This window comes from Euprymna scolopes, chromosome 30, assembly GCF_053919585.1.
Source record: "Euprymna scolopes isolate OS-2025 chromosome 30, ASM5391958v1, whole genome shotgun sequence".
Lineage (NCBI taxonomy): Eukaryota > Metazoa > Mollusca > Cephalopoda > Sepiida > Sepiolidae > Euprymna > Euprymna scolopes.
This window is the reverse complement of record NC_136511.1, coordinates 31,171,547-31,191,220: the sequence shown is the minus strand read 5'-3', so window position 1 is coordinate 31,191,220 and position 19,674 is coordinate 31,171,547. Positions and strand designations below refer to the sequence as shown.

The 19,674-nt window shown below is 21.8% G+C and overlaps 1 protein-coding gene across 50 annotated transcripts in view; it reads left to right on the top strand.

Moving 5' to 3' along the window:
• LOC145254558 (uncharacterized) overlaps nt 1-19,674 on the top strand; it is a 170,533-nt gene that overhangs the window by 61,757 nt on the left and 89,102 nt on the right. For 37 of the 50 annotated variants that reach the window (XM_080113142.1, XM_080113141.1, XM_080113127.1 and 34 more), the window contains 3 exons: nt 466-498; nt 15,498-15,533; nt 18,941-18,982. In XM_080113142.1, coding sequence (XP_079969268.1) covers nt 466-498; nt 15,498-15,533; nt 18,941-18,982 — 111 coding nt within the window. The remainder of the gene's footprint in view (nt 1-465; nt 499-15,497; nt 15,534-18,940; nt 18,983-19,674) is intronic. The other 13 variants (XM_080113143.1, XM_080113128.1, XM_080113137.1 and 10 more) reach the window with 1 other exon arrangement.

The following is a 19,674-nucleotide window of genomic DNA, read 5'->3' as shown; positions in this document are numbered from 1 at the left end:
CCGATACAGCGGAAATTTTGTGCGGACATTTGTTATAAGGTGCAGCGAACTACGAATTATGGTATCCGCCCAATAGGTAGAGATTAATAATGGTTTGGTATTTAATTTAAAATGAGCTCAAATATAGTTAACCATCAATTTGGCTAAAAGCACTCATTCGACATCAATGGGCTATAACTTTCAGTTTAGAATGAGGTTCTAATTTAAGGTTGTCTCGCATATGTAACTAATGTACAAGTGCTCGTTGTCACTCGTCCCTTTTAGGTGTGCCTATTGCGATATTTTCCGCCTATCTTTCCAGATCCCATGGTTAGATTTTCCGTAACTTTTGAACCGTTAAATACAAATTAGAATGCTAATCGAACTTGTTTCGTTAATCGATTAAATATATCATCTTTTAAAGGAATCGCCAATCATTTTCTTTCTGTTCCTTTTACACATATTTCCTCTTCGTTTAATCTTCAGGTAACCCAAAACGAGGACTATTTACAGCAGCACGTAAGTATATATTCCATATATATATATATCACCACTTATCAAGGCCCGGAAGCCACTGAGGGATAAGGGTTATTGCAAGTACATTACGTTAGTGTGGAGATTTGTGTTTACTTAAGGGTGCAGTTCATTAGGAATTTGTTAACGTTGGACTTGAACACATCCAAGTTGTAGTCAGGTGGGAAGCAGGCAGACGGAACAGAGTTCCACAGGCGTGCAGTTCTAAGAAAGCAGCTTTGTTCATGGAATCCACGTTTTGATTTAGGCACAGATAAAGAGTGGGGGAAATTTTTCAAAGTGGATTCAGCTAGACGGGTATTTTGTATAACATTGTTATTTTGCATTGAATTAACGAGTTCTTTTTTTCTGCTAGACCCATGTTGCCCTCATTAAAAAAAAATATTGTTCTCCCCCTTCCATTGTTTATTCATTTAAATGTAGTTGCGGTTCGCATTACGTCAGATGAACGTTGAAAAGATTGAACTTCTGTGTCAACACTATGCATGCAGCGGCCCTGCTGTTTTATCAGCGTTGGCGATTACGGCTCTCCAAATTATAGAGCCATGGTAATCTCGAGAAGACAATTAAAAACGATACGTTTTGATTAGGGGCGCATCTCTCCCTGTGAATTAAACACAGTACATACAGCACTTAGCCTTTCCAAATGGCCAATCATCTGGTACTGGTCGGACTCATCTTTGACGGTATGTCAACGTAATTGTTCTCTACATCAAACAATACATGCCATCAAAATTTCGATATGCATTATACACCTAATATTTTAGAATATATGGCACAATCACGTCAACAAACCGGTTCTCGCCAGATCACTGAAGTAAAGCAACGACGAGCCTGGCCAGTACCAGATGGGTGACCATTTGGGAAGGCTAGGCGCTGTATGTACCGCGGCGAGTTGGTATTATCTGGGGGCGTGTTTAACTCAGGTGGGGAGATGCGTCACCAAATCCAAACGGAAAGCAACGGAGGTACAGTCTTTATTTACATTCCCAAGATTACCATGGCTCTACAATTTAGAGAGCCGTCGTCGTCGACGCTGTTATAAAAGCAGGTCCTCCGAATGCATGCATTTTAGAATAATACCTACGTCTCTTCATGTTAAGTGTCTACTTGTTCTCCATTTTCAAGTCGCACTCGTCTTTTCATTTGAAAATCTTAGAAGCCATTTACATTTAGTCTTTGAGTCATTTTCTTTGTAAGCGAAAAAAAGATCTTTTAGGACGTAATGTGTTTTCTATTTGATTTTCCCCCCCGTTTTTTTTTTATTTTGTTTATCCTCACCATATTTCCATTTCCATAACATTTTTTATCGTAATTTCCAAACCTCAATTTTACTCTGTTAAGCGACGTTCGAAACAAGTTAGCTAACCTTTAAATTTTTTATAACATGTTAAATAAATTTGATCTTTTTGTGCCCCCCAAAAGATATATATATATATATATATATATATGTATATATATATTTATATATATATATATATATTTATATATATATATATATATATATATATATTTATATATATATATATATATATATATATATATATATATAGCGCAATGCACTGTCATATGGGCAGTCGGGTTTCGATCCTGGCTTGAGGTAGTTGCTTGCCTAGCCGCACTGATGACCTGTGAAACAGCGAAACAGTACTGTATGTGGATGACTATATATATATATATATATATATATATATATATATATAGAAAAAATGTCGGCTGCCTACTATCATGTTGACAAAAAAGTTCTTGCGGATTTTATAGAATGAAATAGGCACCACCAGAATCAACACACTTTTACCAACGCAAAGCAAGTGTATTTTTCCGGTAACGTAAAAACCTTGCGCTCTGGTGGCGATGAAGTCACTGAAGACGTTTATGATATCGCTTAGGTTTTTGGAGCATTTCTTACGCAGTTGTTGAAATGCTTGAGAACGTGGCAGTCGGTAGGTGAGAAGTCTAGAGAGGATGGTGGATGAGGCAGAGTTTAACTTCTGCAGGATCAGTTTCGCAACGCGCACTTGACATTGTCGTGGAGGAGAATTGGATCGTTTCTGTTGACTAATGATAGGTGTTGTCGACGTTTCAGATGCATTTCATCCATTTGTTGACATATTTCGCTGTCGTAATAGTTTCGCCTATATTTTAATCACCCATATTTAAATCCCACCATATTTTAACACTCATGTTTGAATTTTATCATATGTTAATTACCCATAGTTAAATCGTCCATATAATAATTACGCGTATATTTTAATAGTCTGTATCGTTATACGCCATATTTAAAATTAATTCCCATCATTTTAATCTTTCATATAATTATCATTCACATCATCAGTTTTCTATGGAAGAATTTGTCTTCCCATTTTTTTTTCTATCAGAAAGACTTTTTTTAGGATCGGATTTTTTCGATTTTCGATTTTCGATTTTCGATACTTATTAGAAGAATCTCTGTACACAACATATCTAAGAACATTGCCAGACGTATGAATTAGGTTTGTGTGAAATTTTCAAAAGATAGGCTTAGCCGTTTCGGAACTTATAAGGAAGTAACTCACACGCAAACACAAAGCGACTTTAATATAATAGTAGAGATACAGATATTCTAGATTTTTAGTCTACGAATAATTTGTCTTCAGATGTTAATCCCAAATCTTTGGATGCATCCAGTAGTCATATATCCACATTTAAATTGCTTCATATATAATCCCAGCCTATTTTAATCTTGGTGTATTAACGCCATATAAACATGCCACCTTTCTTTCTTAGCTTCATGTATTTTAATCTCAGATATTTCGATAATCTTACATATATTATATTTATACATAATCTTACATATAGTATATTTAGAGATAGTCTTACATATATTAAATTTATACATAATCTTACACATATCATATTTATACATAATCTTACATATATTATATTTAGAGATAGTCTTACATATATTATATTTATACATAATCTTACATATATCATATTTATACATAATCTTACATATATTATATTTAGAGATAGTCTTACATATATTATATTTATACATAATCTTACATATATTATATTTATACATAATCTTACGTATATTATATTTATATATAATCTTACATATATTATATTTATACATAATCTTACATATATTATATTTATACATAATCTTACATATATTTATACATAGTCTTACATATATTATATTTATACATAGTCTTACACATTATATTCATACATAATCTTACATATATTATATTTATACATAATCTTACGTATATTATATTTATATATAATCTTACGTATATTATATTTATATATAATCTTACATATATTATATTTATACATAATCTTACATATGTTTATACATAGTCTTACATATATTATATTTATACATAGTCTTACACATTATATTCATACATAATCTTACATATATTATATTTATACATAGTCTTTAATATATTATATTCATACATAATCTAACGTATATTATATCTATACATAGTCTTACATATATTATATTTATACATAATCTTACATATATTATATTTATACATAGTCTTACATATATTATATTTATACATAATCTTACATATATTATATTTATACATAATCTTACATATATTATATTTATAAATAATCTTACATATATTATATTTATAAATAATCTTACATATATTATATTTATACATAATCTTACATATATTATATTTATACATAATCTTACATATATTATATTTATATATAATCTTACATATATTATATTTATACATAATCTTACATATATTATATTTATACATAGTCTTACATATATTATATTTATATATAATCTTACATATATTATATTTATATATAATCTTACATATATTATATTTATACATAGTCTTACATATATTATATTTATATATAATCTTACATATATTATATTTATACATAATCTTACATATATTATATTCATACATAATCTTACGTATATTATATCTATACATAGTCTTACATATATTATATTTATACATAATCTTACATATATTATATTTATACATAGTCTTACATATATTATATTTATACATAATCTTACATATATTATATTTATACATAGTCTTACATATATTATATTTATAAATAATCTTACATATATTATATTTATACATAATCTTACATATATTATATTTATACATAATCTTACATATATTATATTTATACATAGTCTTACATATATTATATTTATACATAATCTTACATATATTATATTTATACATAATCTTACATATATTATATTTATACATAATCTTACATATATTATATTTATACATAATCTTACATATATTATATTTATACGTACTCTTACATATATTATATTTATACATAATCTTACATATATTATATTTATACATAATCTTACATATATTATATTTATAAATAATCTTACATATATTATATTTATACATAATCTTACATATATTATATTTATACATAGTCTTACATATATTATATTTATACATAATCTTACATATATTATATTTATACATAATCTTACATATATTATATTTATACATAATCTTACATATATTATATTTATACATAATCTTACATATATTATATTTATACATAATCTTACATATATTATATTTATACATAATCTTACATATATTATATTTATACATAATCTTACATATATTATATTTATACACATTCTTACATATATTATATTTATACATAATCTTACATATATTATATTTATACATAATCTTACATATATTATATTTATACATAATCTTACATATATTATATTTATACATAATCTTACATATATTATATTTATACATAGTCTTACATATATTATATTTATACATAATCTTACATATAGTATATTTAGAGATAGTCTTACATATATTATATTTATACATAATCTTACATATATTATATTTATACATAATCTTACATATATTATATTTATACATAATCTTACATATATTATATTTATACATAATCTTACATATATTATATTTATACATAATCTTACATATATTATATTTATAAATAATCTTACATATATTATATTTATACATAATCTTACATATATTATATTTATACATAATCTTACATATATTATATTTATACATAATCTTACATATATTATATTTATACATAGTCTTACATATATTATATTTATACATAATCTTACATATATTATATTTATACATAGTCTTACATATATTATATTTATACATAGTCTTACGTATATTATATTTATACATAATCGTCCATATATTATATTTATAGATAATCTTCCATATATTATATTTATACATAGTCTTACATATATTATATTTATACATAATCTTACATATATTATATTTATACATAATCTTACATATATTATATTTATACATAGTCTTACATATATTATATTTATACATAATCTTACATATATTATATTTATACATAGTCTTACATATATTATATTTATACATAGTCTTACGTATATTATATTTATACATAATCGTCCATATATTATATTTATACATAATCTTCCATATATTATATTTATACATAGTCTTACATATATTATATTTATACATAATCTTACATATATTATATTTATACATAATCTTACATATATTATATTTATACATAGTCTTACATATATTATATTTATACATAATCTTACATATATTATATTTATACATAATCTTACATATATTATATCTATACATAGTCTTACATATATTATATTTATACATAATCTTCCATATATTATATTTATACATAATCTTCCATATATTATATTTATACATAGTCTTACCTATATTATATTTATACATAGTCTTACGTATATTATATTTATACATAATCGTCCATATATTATATTTATACATAGTCTTACATATATTATATTTATACATAATCTTACATATATTTATTTATACATAGTCTTACATATATTCATTTATACATAGTCTTACATATATTATATTTATACATAATCTTACATATATTATATCTATATATAATCTTACATATATTATATTTATACATAGTCTTACATATATTATATTTATACATAATCTTACATATATTATATTTATGCATAATCTTACATATATTATATTTATGCATAGTCTTACGTATATTATATTTATACATAATCTTACATATATTTATTTATACATAGTCTTACATATATTTATTTATACATAGTCTTACATATATTATATTTATACATAATCTTACATATATTTATTTATACATAGTCTTACATATATTCATTTATACATAGTCTTACATATATTATATTTATACATAATCTTACATATATTATATCTATATATAATCTTACATATATTATATTTATACATAATCTTACATATATTATATTTATACATAATCTTACATATATTATATTTATACATAGTCTTACATATATTATATTTATGCATAATCTTACATATATTTATACATAATCCTACATATATTTATACATAATCTTACATATATTATATTTATACATAATCTTCCATATATTATATTTATACATAATCTTACATATATTATATTTATACATAATTTTACATATATTATATTTATACATAATCTTACATATATTATATTTATACATAATCTTACATATATTATATTTATACATAATCTTACATATATTATATTTATACATAGTCTTACATATATTATATTTATGCATAATCTTACATATATTATATTTATACATAATCTTACATATATTATATTTATACATAGTCTTACATATATTATATTTATGCATAATCTTACATATATTTATACATAATCCTACATATATTTATACATAATCTTACATATATTATATTTATACATAATCTTCCATATATTATATTTATACATAATCTTACATATATTATATTTATACATAATTTTACATATATTATATTTATACATAATCTTACATATATTATATTTATACATAATTTTACATATATTATATTTATACATAATCTTACATATATTATATTTATACATAATCTTACATATATTATATTTATGCATAATCTTAAATATATTATATTTATACATAATCTTACATATATTATATTTATACATAATCTTACATATATTATATTTATACATAGTCTTACATATATTATATTTATGCATAATCTTACATATATTATATTTATACATAGTCTTACATATATTATATTTATACATAATTTTACATATATTATATTTATACATAATCTTACATATATTATATTTATACATAATCTTACATATATTATATTTATACATAATCTTACATATATTATATTTATACATAATCTTACACATATTATATTTATACATAATCTTACATATATTATATTTATACATAATCTTACATATATTATATTTATACATAGTCTTCCATATATTATATTTATACATAATCTTACATATATTATATTTATACATAATTTTACATATATTATATTTATACATAATCTTACATATATTATATTTATACATAATCTTACATATATTATATTTATACATAGTCTTCCATATATTATATTTATACATAATCTTACATATATTATATTTATACATAATTTTACATATATTATATCTATACATAATCTTACATATATTATATTTATACATAGTCTTACATATATTATATTTATACATAATCTTACATATATTATATTTATACATAATCTTACATATATTATATTTATACATAATCTTACATATATTATATTTATACATAGTCTTACATATATTATATTTATACATAATTTTACATATATTATATTTATACATAATCTTACATATATTATATTTATACATAATCTTACATATATTATATTTATACATAATCTTACATATATTTATACATAATCTTCCATATATTATATTTATACATAATCTTACATATATTATATTTATACATAATCTTACATATATTTATACATAATCCTACATATATTTATACATAATCTTCCATATATTATATTTATACATAGTCTTACATATATTATATTTATGCATAATCTTACATATATTTATACATAATCCTACATATATTTATACATAATTTTACATATATTATATTTATACATAATTTTACATATATTATATTTATACATAATCTTACATATATTATATTTATACATAATCTTACATATATTATATTTATACATAGTCTTACATATATTATATTTATACATAATCTTACATATATTATATTTATACATAATCTTACATATATTATATTTATACATAATCTTACATATATTATATTTATACATAATTTTACATATATTATATTTATACATAATCTTACATATATTATATTTATACATAATCTTACATATATTACATTTATACATAATCTTACATATATTACATTTATGCATAATTTTACATATATTATATTTATACATAATCTTACATATATTATATTTATACATAATCTTCCATATATTATATTTATACATAATCTTACATATATTATATTTATACATAATTTTACATATATTATATTTATACATAATTTTACATATATTATATTTATACATAATCTTACATATATTACATTTATACATAATCTTACATATATTACATTTATGCATAATTTTACATATATTATATTTATACATAATTTTACATATATTATATTTATACATAATCTTACATATATTATATTTATACATAATCTTACATATATTATATTTATACATAATCTTACATATATTATATTTATACATAATCTTACATATATTATATTTATACATAATTTTACATATATTATATTTATACATAATCTTACATATATTATATTTATACATAATCTTACATATATTATATTTATACATAATCTTACATATATTATATTTATACATAATCTTACATATATTATATTTATACATAATCTTCCATATATTATATTTATACATAATCTTACATATATTATATTTATACATAGTTTTACATATATTATATTTATGCATAATCTTACATATATTTATACATAATCCTACATATATTTATACATAATCTTACATATATTATATTTATACATAATCTTCCATATATTATATTTATACATAATCTTACATATATTATATTTATACATAATTTTACATATATTATATTTATACATAATTTTACATATATTATATTTATACATAATCTTACATATATTACATTTATACATAATCTTACATATGTTACATTTATGCATAATTTTACATATATTATATTTATACATAATTTTACATATATTATATTTATACATAATCTTACATATATTTATACATAATCTTACATATATTATATTTATGCATAATCTTACATATATTTATACATAATCTTCCATATATTATATTTATACATAATCTTACATATATTATATTTATACATAATCTTACATATATTTATACATAATCTTACATATATTTATACATAATCTTCCATATATTATATTTATACATAATCTTACATATATTATATTTATACATAGTTTTACATATATTATATTTATGCATAATCTTACATATATTTATACATAATCCTACATATATTTATACATAATCTTACATATATTATATTTATACATAATCTTCCATATATTATATTTATACATAATCTTACATATATTATATTTATACATAATTTTACATATATTATATTTATACATAATTTTACATATATTATATTTATACATAATCTTACATATATTACATTTATACATAATCTTACATATGTTACATTTATGCATAATTTTACATATATTATATTTATACATAATTTTACATATATTATATTTATACATAATCTTACATATATTTATACATAATCTTACATATATTATATTTATGCATAATCTTACATATATTTATACATAATCTTCCATATATTATATTTATACATAATCTTACATATATTATATTTATACATAATCTTACATATATTTATACATAATCTTACATATATTATATTTATACATAATCTTACATATATTATATTTATACATAATCTTACATATATTATATTTATACATAATCTTCCATATATTATATTTATACATAATCTTACATATATTATATTTATGCATAATCTTACATATATTTATACATAATCCTACATATATTTATACATAATCTTACATATATTATATTTATACATAATCTTCCATATATTATATTTATACATAATCTTACATATATTATATTTATACATAATCTTACATATATTTATACATAATCTTACATATATTATATTTATGCATAATCTTCCATATATTATATTCATACATAATTTTACATATATTATATTTATACATAATCTTACATATATTTATACATAATCTTACATATATTATATTTATGCATAATCTTACATATATTTATACATAATCTTACATATATTATATTTATACATAATCTTCCATATATTATATTTATACATAATCTTACATATATTATATTTATACATAATTTTACATATATTTATACATAATCTTACGTATATTATATTTATACATAATCTTACATATATTATATTTATACATAATCTTCCATATATTATATTTATACATAATTTTACATATATTATATTTATACATAATCTTACATATATTTATACATAATCTTACATATATTATATTTATGCATAATCTTACATATATTTATACATAATCCTACATATATTTATACATAATCTTACATATATTATATTTATACATAATCTTCCATATATTATATTTATACATAATCTTACATATATTATATTTATACATAATTTTACATATATTTATACATAATCTTACATATATTTATACATAATCTTACATATATTATATTTATACATAATCTTCCATATATTATATTTATACATAATTTTACATATATTATATTTATACATAATCTTACATATATTTATACATAATCTTACATATATTATATTTATGCATAATCTTACATATATTTATACATAATCCTACATATATTTATACATAATCTTACATATATTATATTTATACATAATCTTACATATATTATATTTATACATAATTTTACATATATTATATTTATACATAATCTTACATATATTATATTTATACATAATCTTACATATATTATATTTATGCATAATCTTACATATATTATATTTATACATAGTCTTACATATATTATATTTATACATAATCTTACATATATTATATTTATACATAATCTTACATATATTATATTTATACATAATCTTACATATATTATATTTATACATAATTTTACATATATTACATTTATGCATAATTTTACATATATTATATTTATACATAATTTTACATATATTATATTTATACATAATCTTACATATATTATATTTATACATAATTTTACATATATTATATTTATGCATAATCTTACATATATTATATTTATACATAATCTTACATATATTATATTTATACATAATTTTACATATATTATATTTATACATAATCTTACATATATTATATTTATACATAATCTGACATATATTATATTTATACATAATCTTACATATATTATATTTATACATAATCTTACATATATTATATTTATACATAATCTTACATATATTATATTTATGCATAATCTTACATATATTTATACATAATCCTACATATATTTATACATAATTTTACATATATTATATTTATACATAATCTTACATATATTATATTTATACATAATCTTACATATATTATATTTATACATAATCTTACATATATTATATTTATACATAATCTTACATATATTATATTTATGCATAATCTTACATATATTATATTTATACATAATCTTACATATATTATATGCATACATAATCTTACATATATTATATTTATACATAATCCTACATATATTTATACATAATCTTACATATATTATATTTATACATAATCTTACATATATTATATTTATACATAATCTTACATATATTATATTTATACATAATCTTACATATATTATATTTATACATAATCTTACATATATTATATTTATACATAATCTTACATATATTATATTTATGCATAATCTTACATATATTATATTTATGCATAATCTTACATATATTATATTTATACATAATCTTACATATATTATATTTATACATAATCTTACATATATTATATTTATACATAATCTTACATATATTATATTTATACATAATCTTACATATATTATATTTATACATAATCTTACATATATTATATTTATACATAATCTTACATATATTATATTTATACATAATCTTACATATATTATATTTATACATAATCTTACATATATTATATTTATACATAATCTTACATATATTATATTTATACATAATCTTACATATATTATATTTATACATAATCTTACATATATTATATTTATACATAATCTTACATATATTATATTTATACATAATCTTACATATATTTATACATAATCTTCCATATATTATATTTATACATAATCTTACATATATTATATTTATACATAATCTTACATATATTTATACATAATCCTACATATATTTATACATAATCTTCCATATATTATATTTATACATAGTCTTACATATATTATATTTATGCATAATCTTACATATATTTATACATAATCCTACATATATTTATACATAATTTTACATATATTATATTTATACATAATTTTACATATATTATATTTATACATAATTTTACATATATTATATTTATACATAATCTTACATATATTATATTTATACATAATCTTACATATATTATATTTATACATAATCTTACATATATTATATTTATACATAATCTTACATATATTATATTTATACATAATCTTACATATATTATATTTATACATAATTTTACATATATTATATTTATACATAATCTTACATATATTATATTTATACATAATCTTACATATATTATATTTATACATAATCTTACATATATTATATTTATACATAATCTTACATATATTATATGCATACATAATCTTATATATATTTATACATAAATTATACATAATCTTCCATATATTATATTTATACATAATCTTACATATACTTATATTTATTTTCGATTTGCAAAATACGTACTGATCATCTATTTGCTAATAAAACAAATAAAAAATATATCCACATATTTTTTTATTAAACATTAGTGACCGTTGTTTCAGGAGGTCGTTTTGCCTCGGGACAATAAACGTATCTCGTTCGTCAATGATTTATGAACATGTGGCATTCCGAGACACATGTGGTGTTCAGAGTCCAGCGGATCTGATTTCCAATTCCTTTTGAAACCTTTGCTATTAATGTTTAATAAAGAGGTCACTTTATAAGAATACATACAATAGTTATTATAGTTATAAACTGCACTACACACTGTTTTTATTCATACAAATGCGTATAAGTATACTTTATATATTTCTTTCCGTTTTAGATAATGATGCTGACCATGGGAAATTTACATCACTCAGTAACGAAATATTTAAATTTATATAATAAGGAAACATATACTTGTGAGGGTTAAGTCATACAATACACAAGCGAATTATACAGAACTCCATTTCATTCTTTAATAAAAAAAAAACTGACTATATACATATTTCTACAACTTTAAGATGTATATAATACGAAACTATTGAACATTATTATAACTGATCTATTTCGCATCGACTGTAACAATCTGCATCCAAAAGATCACATTTTAATTCTGTCATACATCACATAAGCAATTTAGCTTAGGTTTACATCATAGAGTGCATTTAAAGTGTGTAATGAATTACGTAATGCATTTTAATTCTCTTATACATCACAAGGCGCAATGTAATTTAGTTATACCTCACAAGGCGCATTTTAATTCTGTTATACATGATAGAGTGGATTTCAATTCTGTTATACATCACAGAGCGCATTTGAATTCTATTATGCATCACAAGGCGCATTTCGATTCTGCTATACACTACAGGGTGCATTTTAATTCTGTTATACATCATTGGACGTATTTATATTGTTATAAATCACATGGTTCATTTTAATTCTGTTATACATTACAAGGTGTATTTAAATCTTGTTTTCCATCACATGGTTCATTTTAATTCTGTTATACATTACAAGGTGTATTTAAATCTTGTTTACCATCACATGGTGCATTTTAATTCTGTTATACATTACAGAGAGCAATGTATTTTATTTTTACATTTACATCTAGCTGAAACCACTATCAATAATTTTCCCCACTCTTTATCTGTGCCTAAATCAAAACGTAGATTCAATGAACAAAGCTTCTTTCTTAGAGGTGCACGACTATGGAACTCTCTTCCGTTTGCCTGTTTCCCACCTAACTACAACTTGGATGTCTTCAAGTCCAACATAAACAAATTCCTGATAAACCACCCCTTAAGTAAGACACTTTATCAGATCTCCATTACTAGCGATTACTACAATACTATCACATTGATTACTGCACACACAATGACCCTTATACCCTAGTGGCCTCTGGGCCTTGATGTGGTTACTTCCATGTAAAAAAAAACATATCACATGGTGCATTTTAATTATGTTATACAGCAAACCATGGGTGAAAATACGGACTAAAAGGTTCTAACCCTAACCCTTCCCTTATTTTGTCCGTTACTCCTCATATTCAAGGAGCAATGTTTCTGACGTAGTGGGAAAAATCGTTGTTTTCGAGGTCAGAATCTATGCATCTAACATTTATTGTTGGTATGTTTTTGATTTGCTTTTAACTCCTTACATTAAGTGGCTTCATGCCTTGTCTGGATCGATTTTTATAAAAACATTATTTGTATTATAATTATAATTCTTACATATTCTAACGCCGGTATATTGTTATTCTGTACGTTACTCCTTCCATAGTTTAATTTGTAAAACTTTTACGTCATATTTAAATCACCAATGTTTTAATGCCTCGATAGATTAATCCCATGAATTTACTTATCCTTATTATTTTTTTTGTTTTAAAGATAATGAAAATATGCCCGGACATTTTACAGCAGCGGGTAAGTCGAAGCTTAAAAAAATAAGTTAATTATAACTTTTGAAATGCAATAATAATGCGCGTATATTTCAACATCTTAAATTCGTTATAATTGTACTTACAATTGTAATTATAATTGTAATTAACTAAATCTTTCTTCTCTAAAATATAAAGAACGTCTGAAATATGTATTTGTAATTAATTACTGAATAGTTATGCCTAACTAATAAAATATATACATAATATAATATACGTGGTGCCTCTGATAAGTTTCTAAACTTTTTTGTACAGGCATTTAAAATTGTTGTAGACTTTTGAAAACTCAGTATATTATTGCTATACATCTAATAAGATGATTGACCAATTTCTATGATTTCGAGTTCAAATAAACAGCTAGAGCAGGAATTGAAATACACCCTATTAAAGCCTGATTGTCACAGCTGGTAAATTTCAAACATGCAATCTGGACGTAAGGAAGAACAATACGCAATAAAATACAATGCGCAATAAAAAAAATACAACAAAAATATGTGGAATTCTTCAGGTTGCTTTTGGACCATCTTATATGAATCGAGCATCAGTTTTTTGAGTTACATAAGAGATTCAAGGAAGGCAGAGAGACTTTGTGAGATGATGAGAGGTGTGAGAGGAAGCTGGAACATTATAGCTGATTGGTCAAATAAAGAATTTCATGGATAAGGAACGTCGAGACAATAAGGGCACAGTTTGATGCCAGTTTAGGAACTGTTCACACAATTCGCGAAAAACTGAACATGCAGAAGACAGTCCATCACACTCCTATTAGTCCAAACCTTGCTTCCAGTGACTTTTGGTTATTCCCTAAGCTCACGGAAAACTTGAGACGTTATCGTTATGAGACAATTGTGGAGATTAAAGAGACTGTAACGAGGGTCATTGAAACGCTCGCAGAAGAAGACTTCCATGGGGGTTTCCATAAGTTGTTGGAACGGTACAACAAGTGCCGGCGGCCGGAGTAGATTATTTGGAAGAGGACTAGACAATACTTATTATAGTGATAAACCAAGTTTAAAACTGTTTCTCTTCCTATAAAACATACAAATATATTTAATATTTTTCTTTTCTTTTTTAGATAATAATGCCGCACAAGGGAAATTTACATCACTCGGTAGCATATTTTAATTTATATAATACGGAAAGATATACTTGGCGTTAATGTTAGGAATAAGTTATGATAACTTATTCCTAACATTAACGCCAAGTATATGCAGCCGAATTTAGTTACAACAGTCGTTCCAAAAGTATGACCTATTTCTTTTTTTACCTTAAAAATAAATGTTGAAGAGATAGTGTTTAGGTTCTCGCTTATATAGTCAAAGTGAATTGGTGCTTGGCTCCCAGCGCCTACTTTTGTGATTGGTTTTAATTCGGTATAGACTGCCAATTCAATCGAGGTTGAATATTTCGACCAATAATTTTCAAATATTTTAGACGTCGTTTATCTGCTGGTGTTGTTGCTTTTACTCTTGCTCGAACAGCCCCCTTTTTATTATATTTCATTTCCTCTATACTTTTCACCGTCCAGGAGTCACATGGTTTTATCGACTGTCGTACTAAGATGCCTCTGACCTTTGTTTTCAGGCAATTTTTTCCTTTTCAAATCCAGTTTTCGTTTTATAACACGATTAGACATTGGTTCCGACCATTTTTACGCGTTCAACCTCGAATTGCGCACACGCCTCGTTTGCCAGTCTTTAATATTGCAAAGCACATATCCCGAGCCTAATCTGACCAGATTTCGCATTCCTAGAAACCGCTGGCACCAATTTATAATCGAAAATGAAGTGTATGATCTATATGTCTATATAAGTGGGAATGTGTGTGTAAGGACAACTCTCAACCTATATAATCAACGAATATTTGATCTACGAACTGGAAATTTGGTATATACTGTATTCAGACACGTGGAAAACTTTTTAATCCGTTTTCATCCAGAGAAAAGGGGCTGCTAATGAGTCAAATTGGAAAAATTGGTGCTTGGCGGTCATCGGATTTTTATCGCTTTGTCAACTGTTTAATGACTGCACATGCGCGAAACGATCAAATAAATTTATGTTAAGAATAAGTACGTTTTAAAGATCGCAGCGAGTTGGTCTAACGATTATCGTAATTGACAAACTCTCTTTAGGGGTTGGTTTCGATCTCAGTCAGAGTATTTTTTTTTTACTTACAAGAAGTGAACTGTTTAGAACAAGCATAATACTCGCAGTATTTACTTATTTTTTTAAAAAAGGAATTTAATATATAATATATATATATATACATATATATATAATATATATGTAATATACATATATATATTTCATATATATATATAATATATATAATATATATATGTAATATGCATTATATATATGTATATATATATATATATATATATATATATATATGCTCCGATGAAAAGAACTTATCTTAAAAAATCCTTTGTTTGCATTATAAGTAATTGTTTGAATTTTTTAATGGATATTGTAATTTATTCAATGTTCATATCATTCATCGAGTTTTCCTACTGGTTTTTATCTAGGATATTAAGCTGTATATTATCCTGATAAGTTCCGATGTTAAGATAGCATTTATTTTTTATCTGTGTAATATATATATATATATATATATATATATATATATATATATATATATATATATATATCTGTGTGTGTGTGTGTACAATGTTATAGGCATTCAATAAAGATAACTCCTAAAATTTAACGAAGTTAGAAGAGTGCTTAATAAAAGAAAGAGATGATATATATTTTTTTATTAATATAAACAAACAGATTTATAGGGTCGCGACACTGGAGCTTAAAACCACAAGTTCTCGTCAGGCGACTAAAAAAATTAGTTTTCCAAAGAAGGAAACCAGTTTTAAAAAAGCAAACAAACAAAAAAACTGGTTTCTTTTGTGGAAGACAAATATTAGCATATCCAGTGTCGCGACCTTGTACTTTTGTTGATAATAATAATAATAATAATAATAATATATATATATATATAGTAAATGTACAGAATTTGATTAAATACATTTAAGTTCAAACAACTGTTTCTGCCCATTTAAAAAATGTGTATATAATAATAATAATAATAATAATAATAATAATAGTAATAATAATAATAATAACAACAACAACAATAATAATAATAATATATATATATATATATATATATATATATAAATATAAATGTATATATATATAATGTAGTAAATGTTAGGAATTTTATTAAATACATTTAAATTCAAACAATTGTTTCAGCCAATTTCAAAAAAGTATATTCCTTTTATAACAAAAGGTATTTTTTAAATTTTGAATTCTGTTTGTTATACACCCTACTGAGCTACTACCGTAACGACTTTTTGAATTAAAAATAATTTATACAATATATTTCCTCCTTTAGCTAACGACAATATGCCCATGGAAGGGGAATTTACATCACTCGGTAAGCACGTCGTTTATATATGATATCATAATGAAAGTGGGAAAATCATTTTAAATCAAAAAAACAAAAAAATTAAATGTGAAATTTTGAATAAACAAACGAAATGTCTTTGAAGCTACGTGTAAAATGCAAATATTTTATTGAAAGTAATTAATGTTCTTTTCTAACTTTACTTATGAATTCTGCGTAGTATAATTTTCATAATTAGATATTTTATTTTCATAATTAGAAACTAGCAGGACCTGTGGAAAATTTCACAGGTGGAGTAGAAATAATTGTCAATTTTGTTTCAATAAAAATTATTTCCAATTAAAGATATTTTTTTATAGAATTCAAAGACATTGAACTCTGAGTCATATTTTTAAATAAATCATGTCACACGTGCATACGTTAAAGGTACTAATAAATTAAATATTTTACAACGGTTTTTACAATTTTAAGAACGAATTTTCTCTGTGTGTCAAGCAGACCATTAATATAGGATAATAAAGTTTCACTGAGAAAATAAAAATAAAACAGAAAAAAAGACGTTTTCTGCAAAACGTATGACCCCTAAACGACATTATTCTAAAAATATTATTTACATTGCGTCTTCAGTGATCAGGAGATCTTATTTATTAAGGAGGAGGGGGTATAAGGTGATAACATGTTACGAACATTAAATTAATGTATTTATATTCTAATAATTTAAT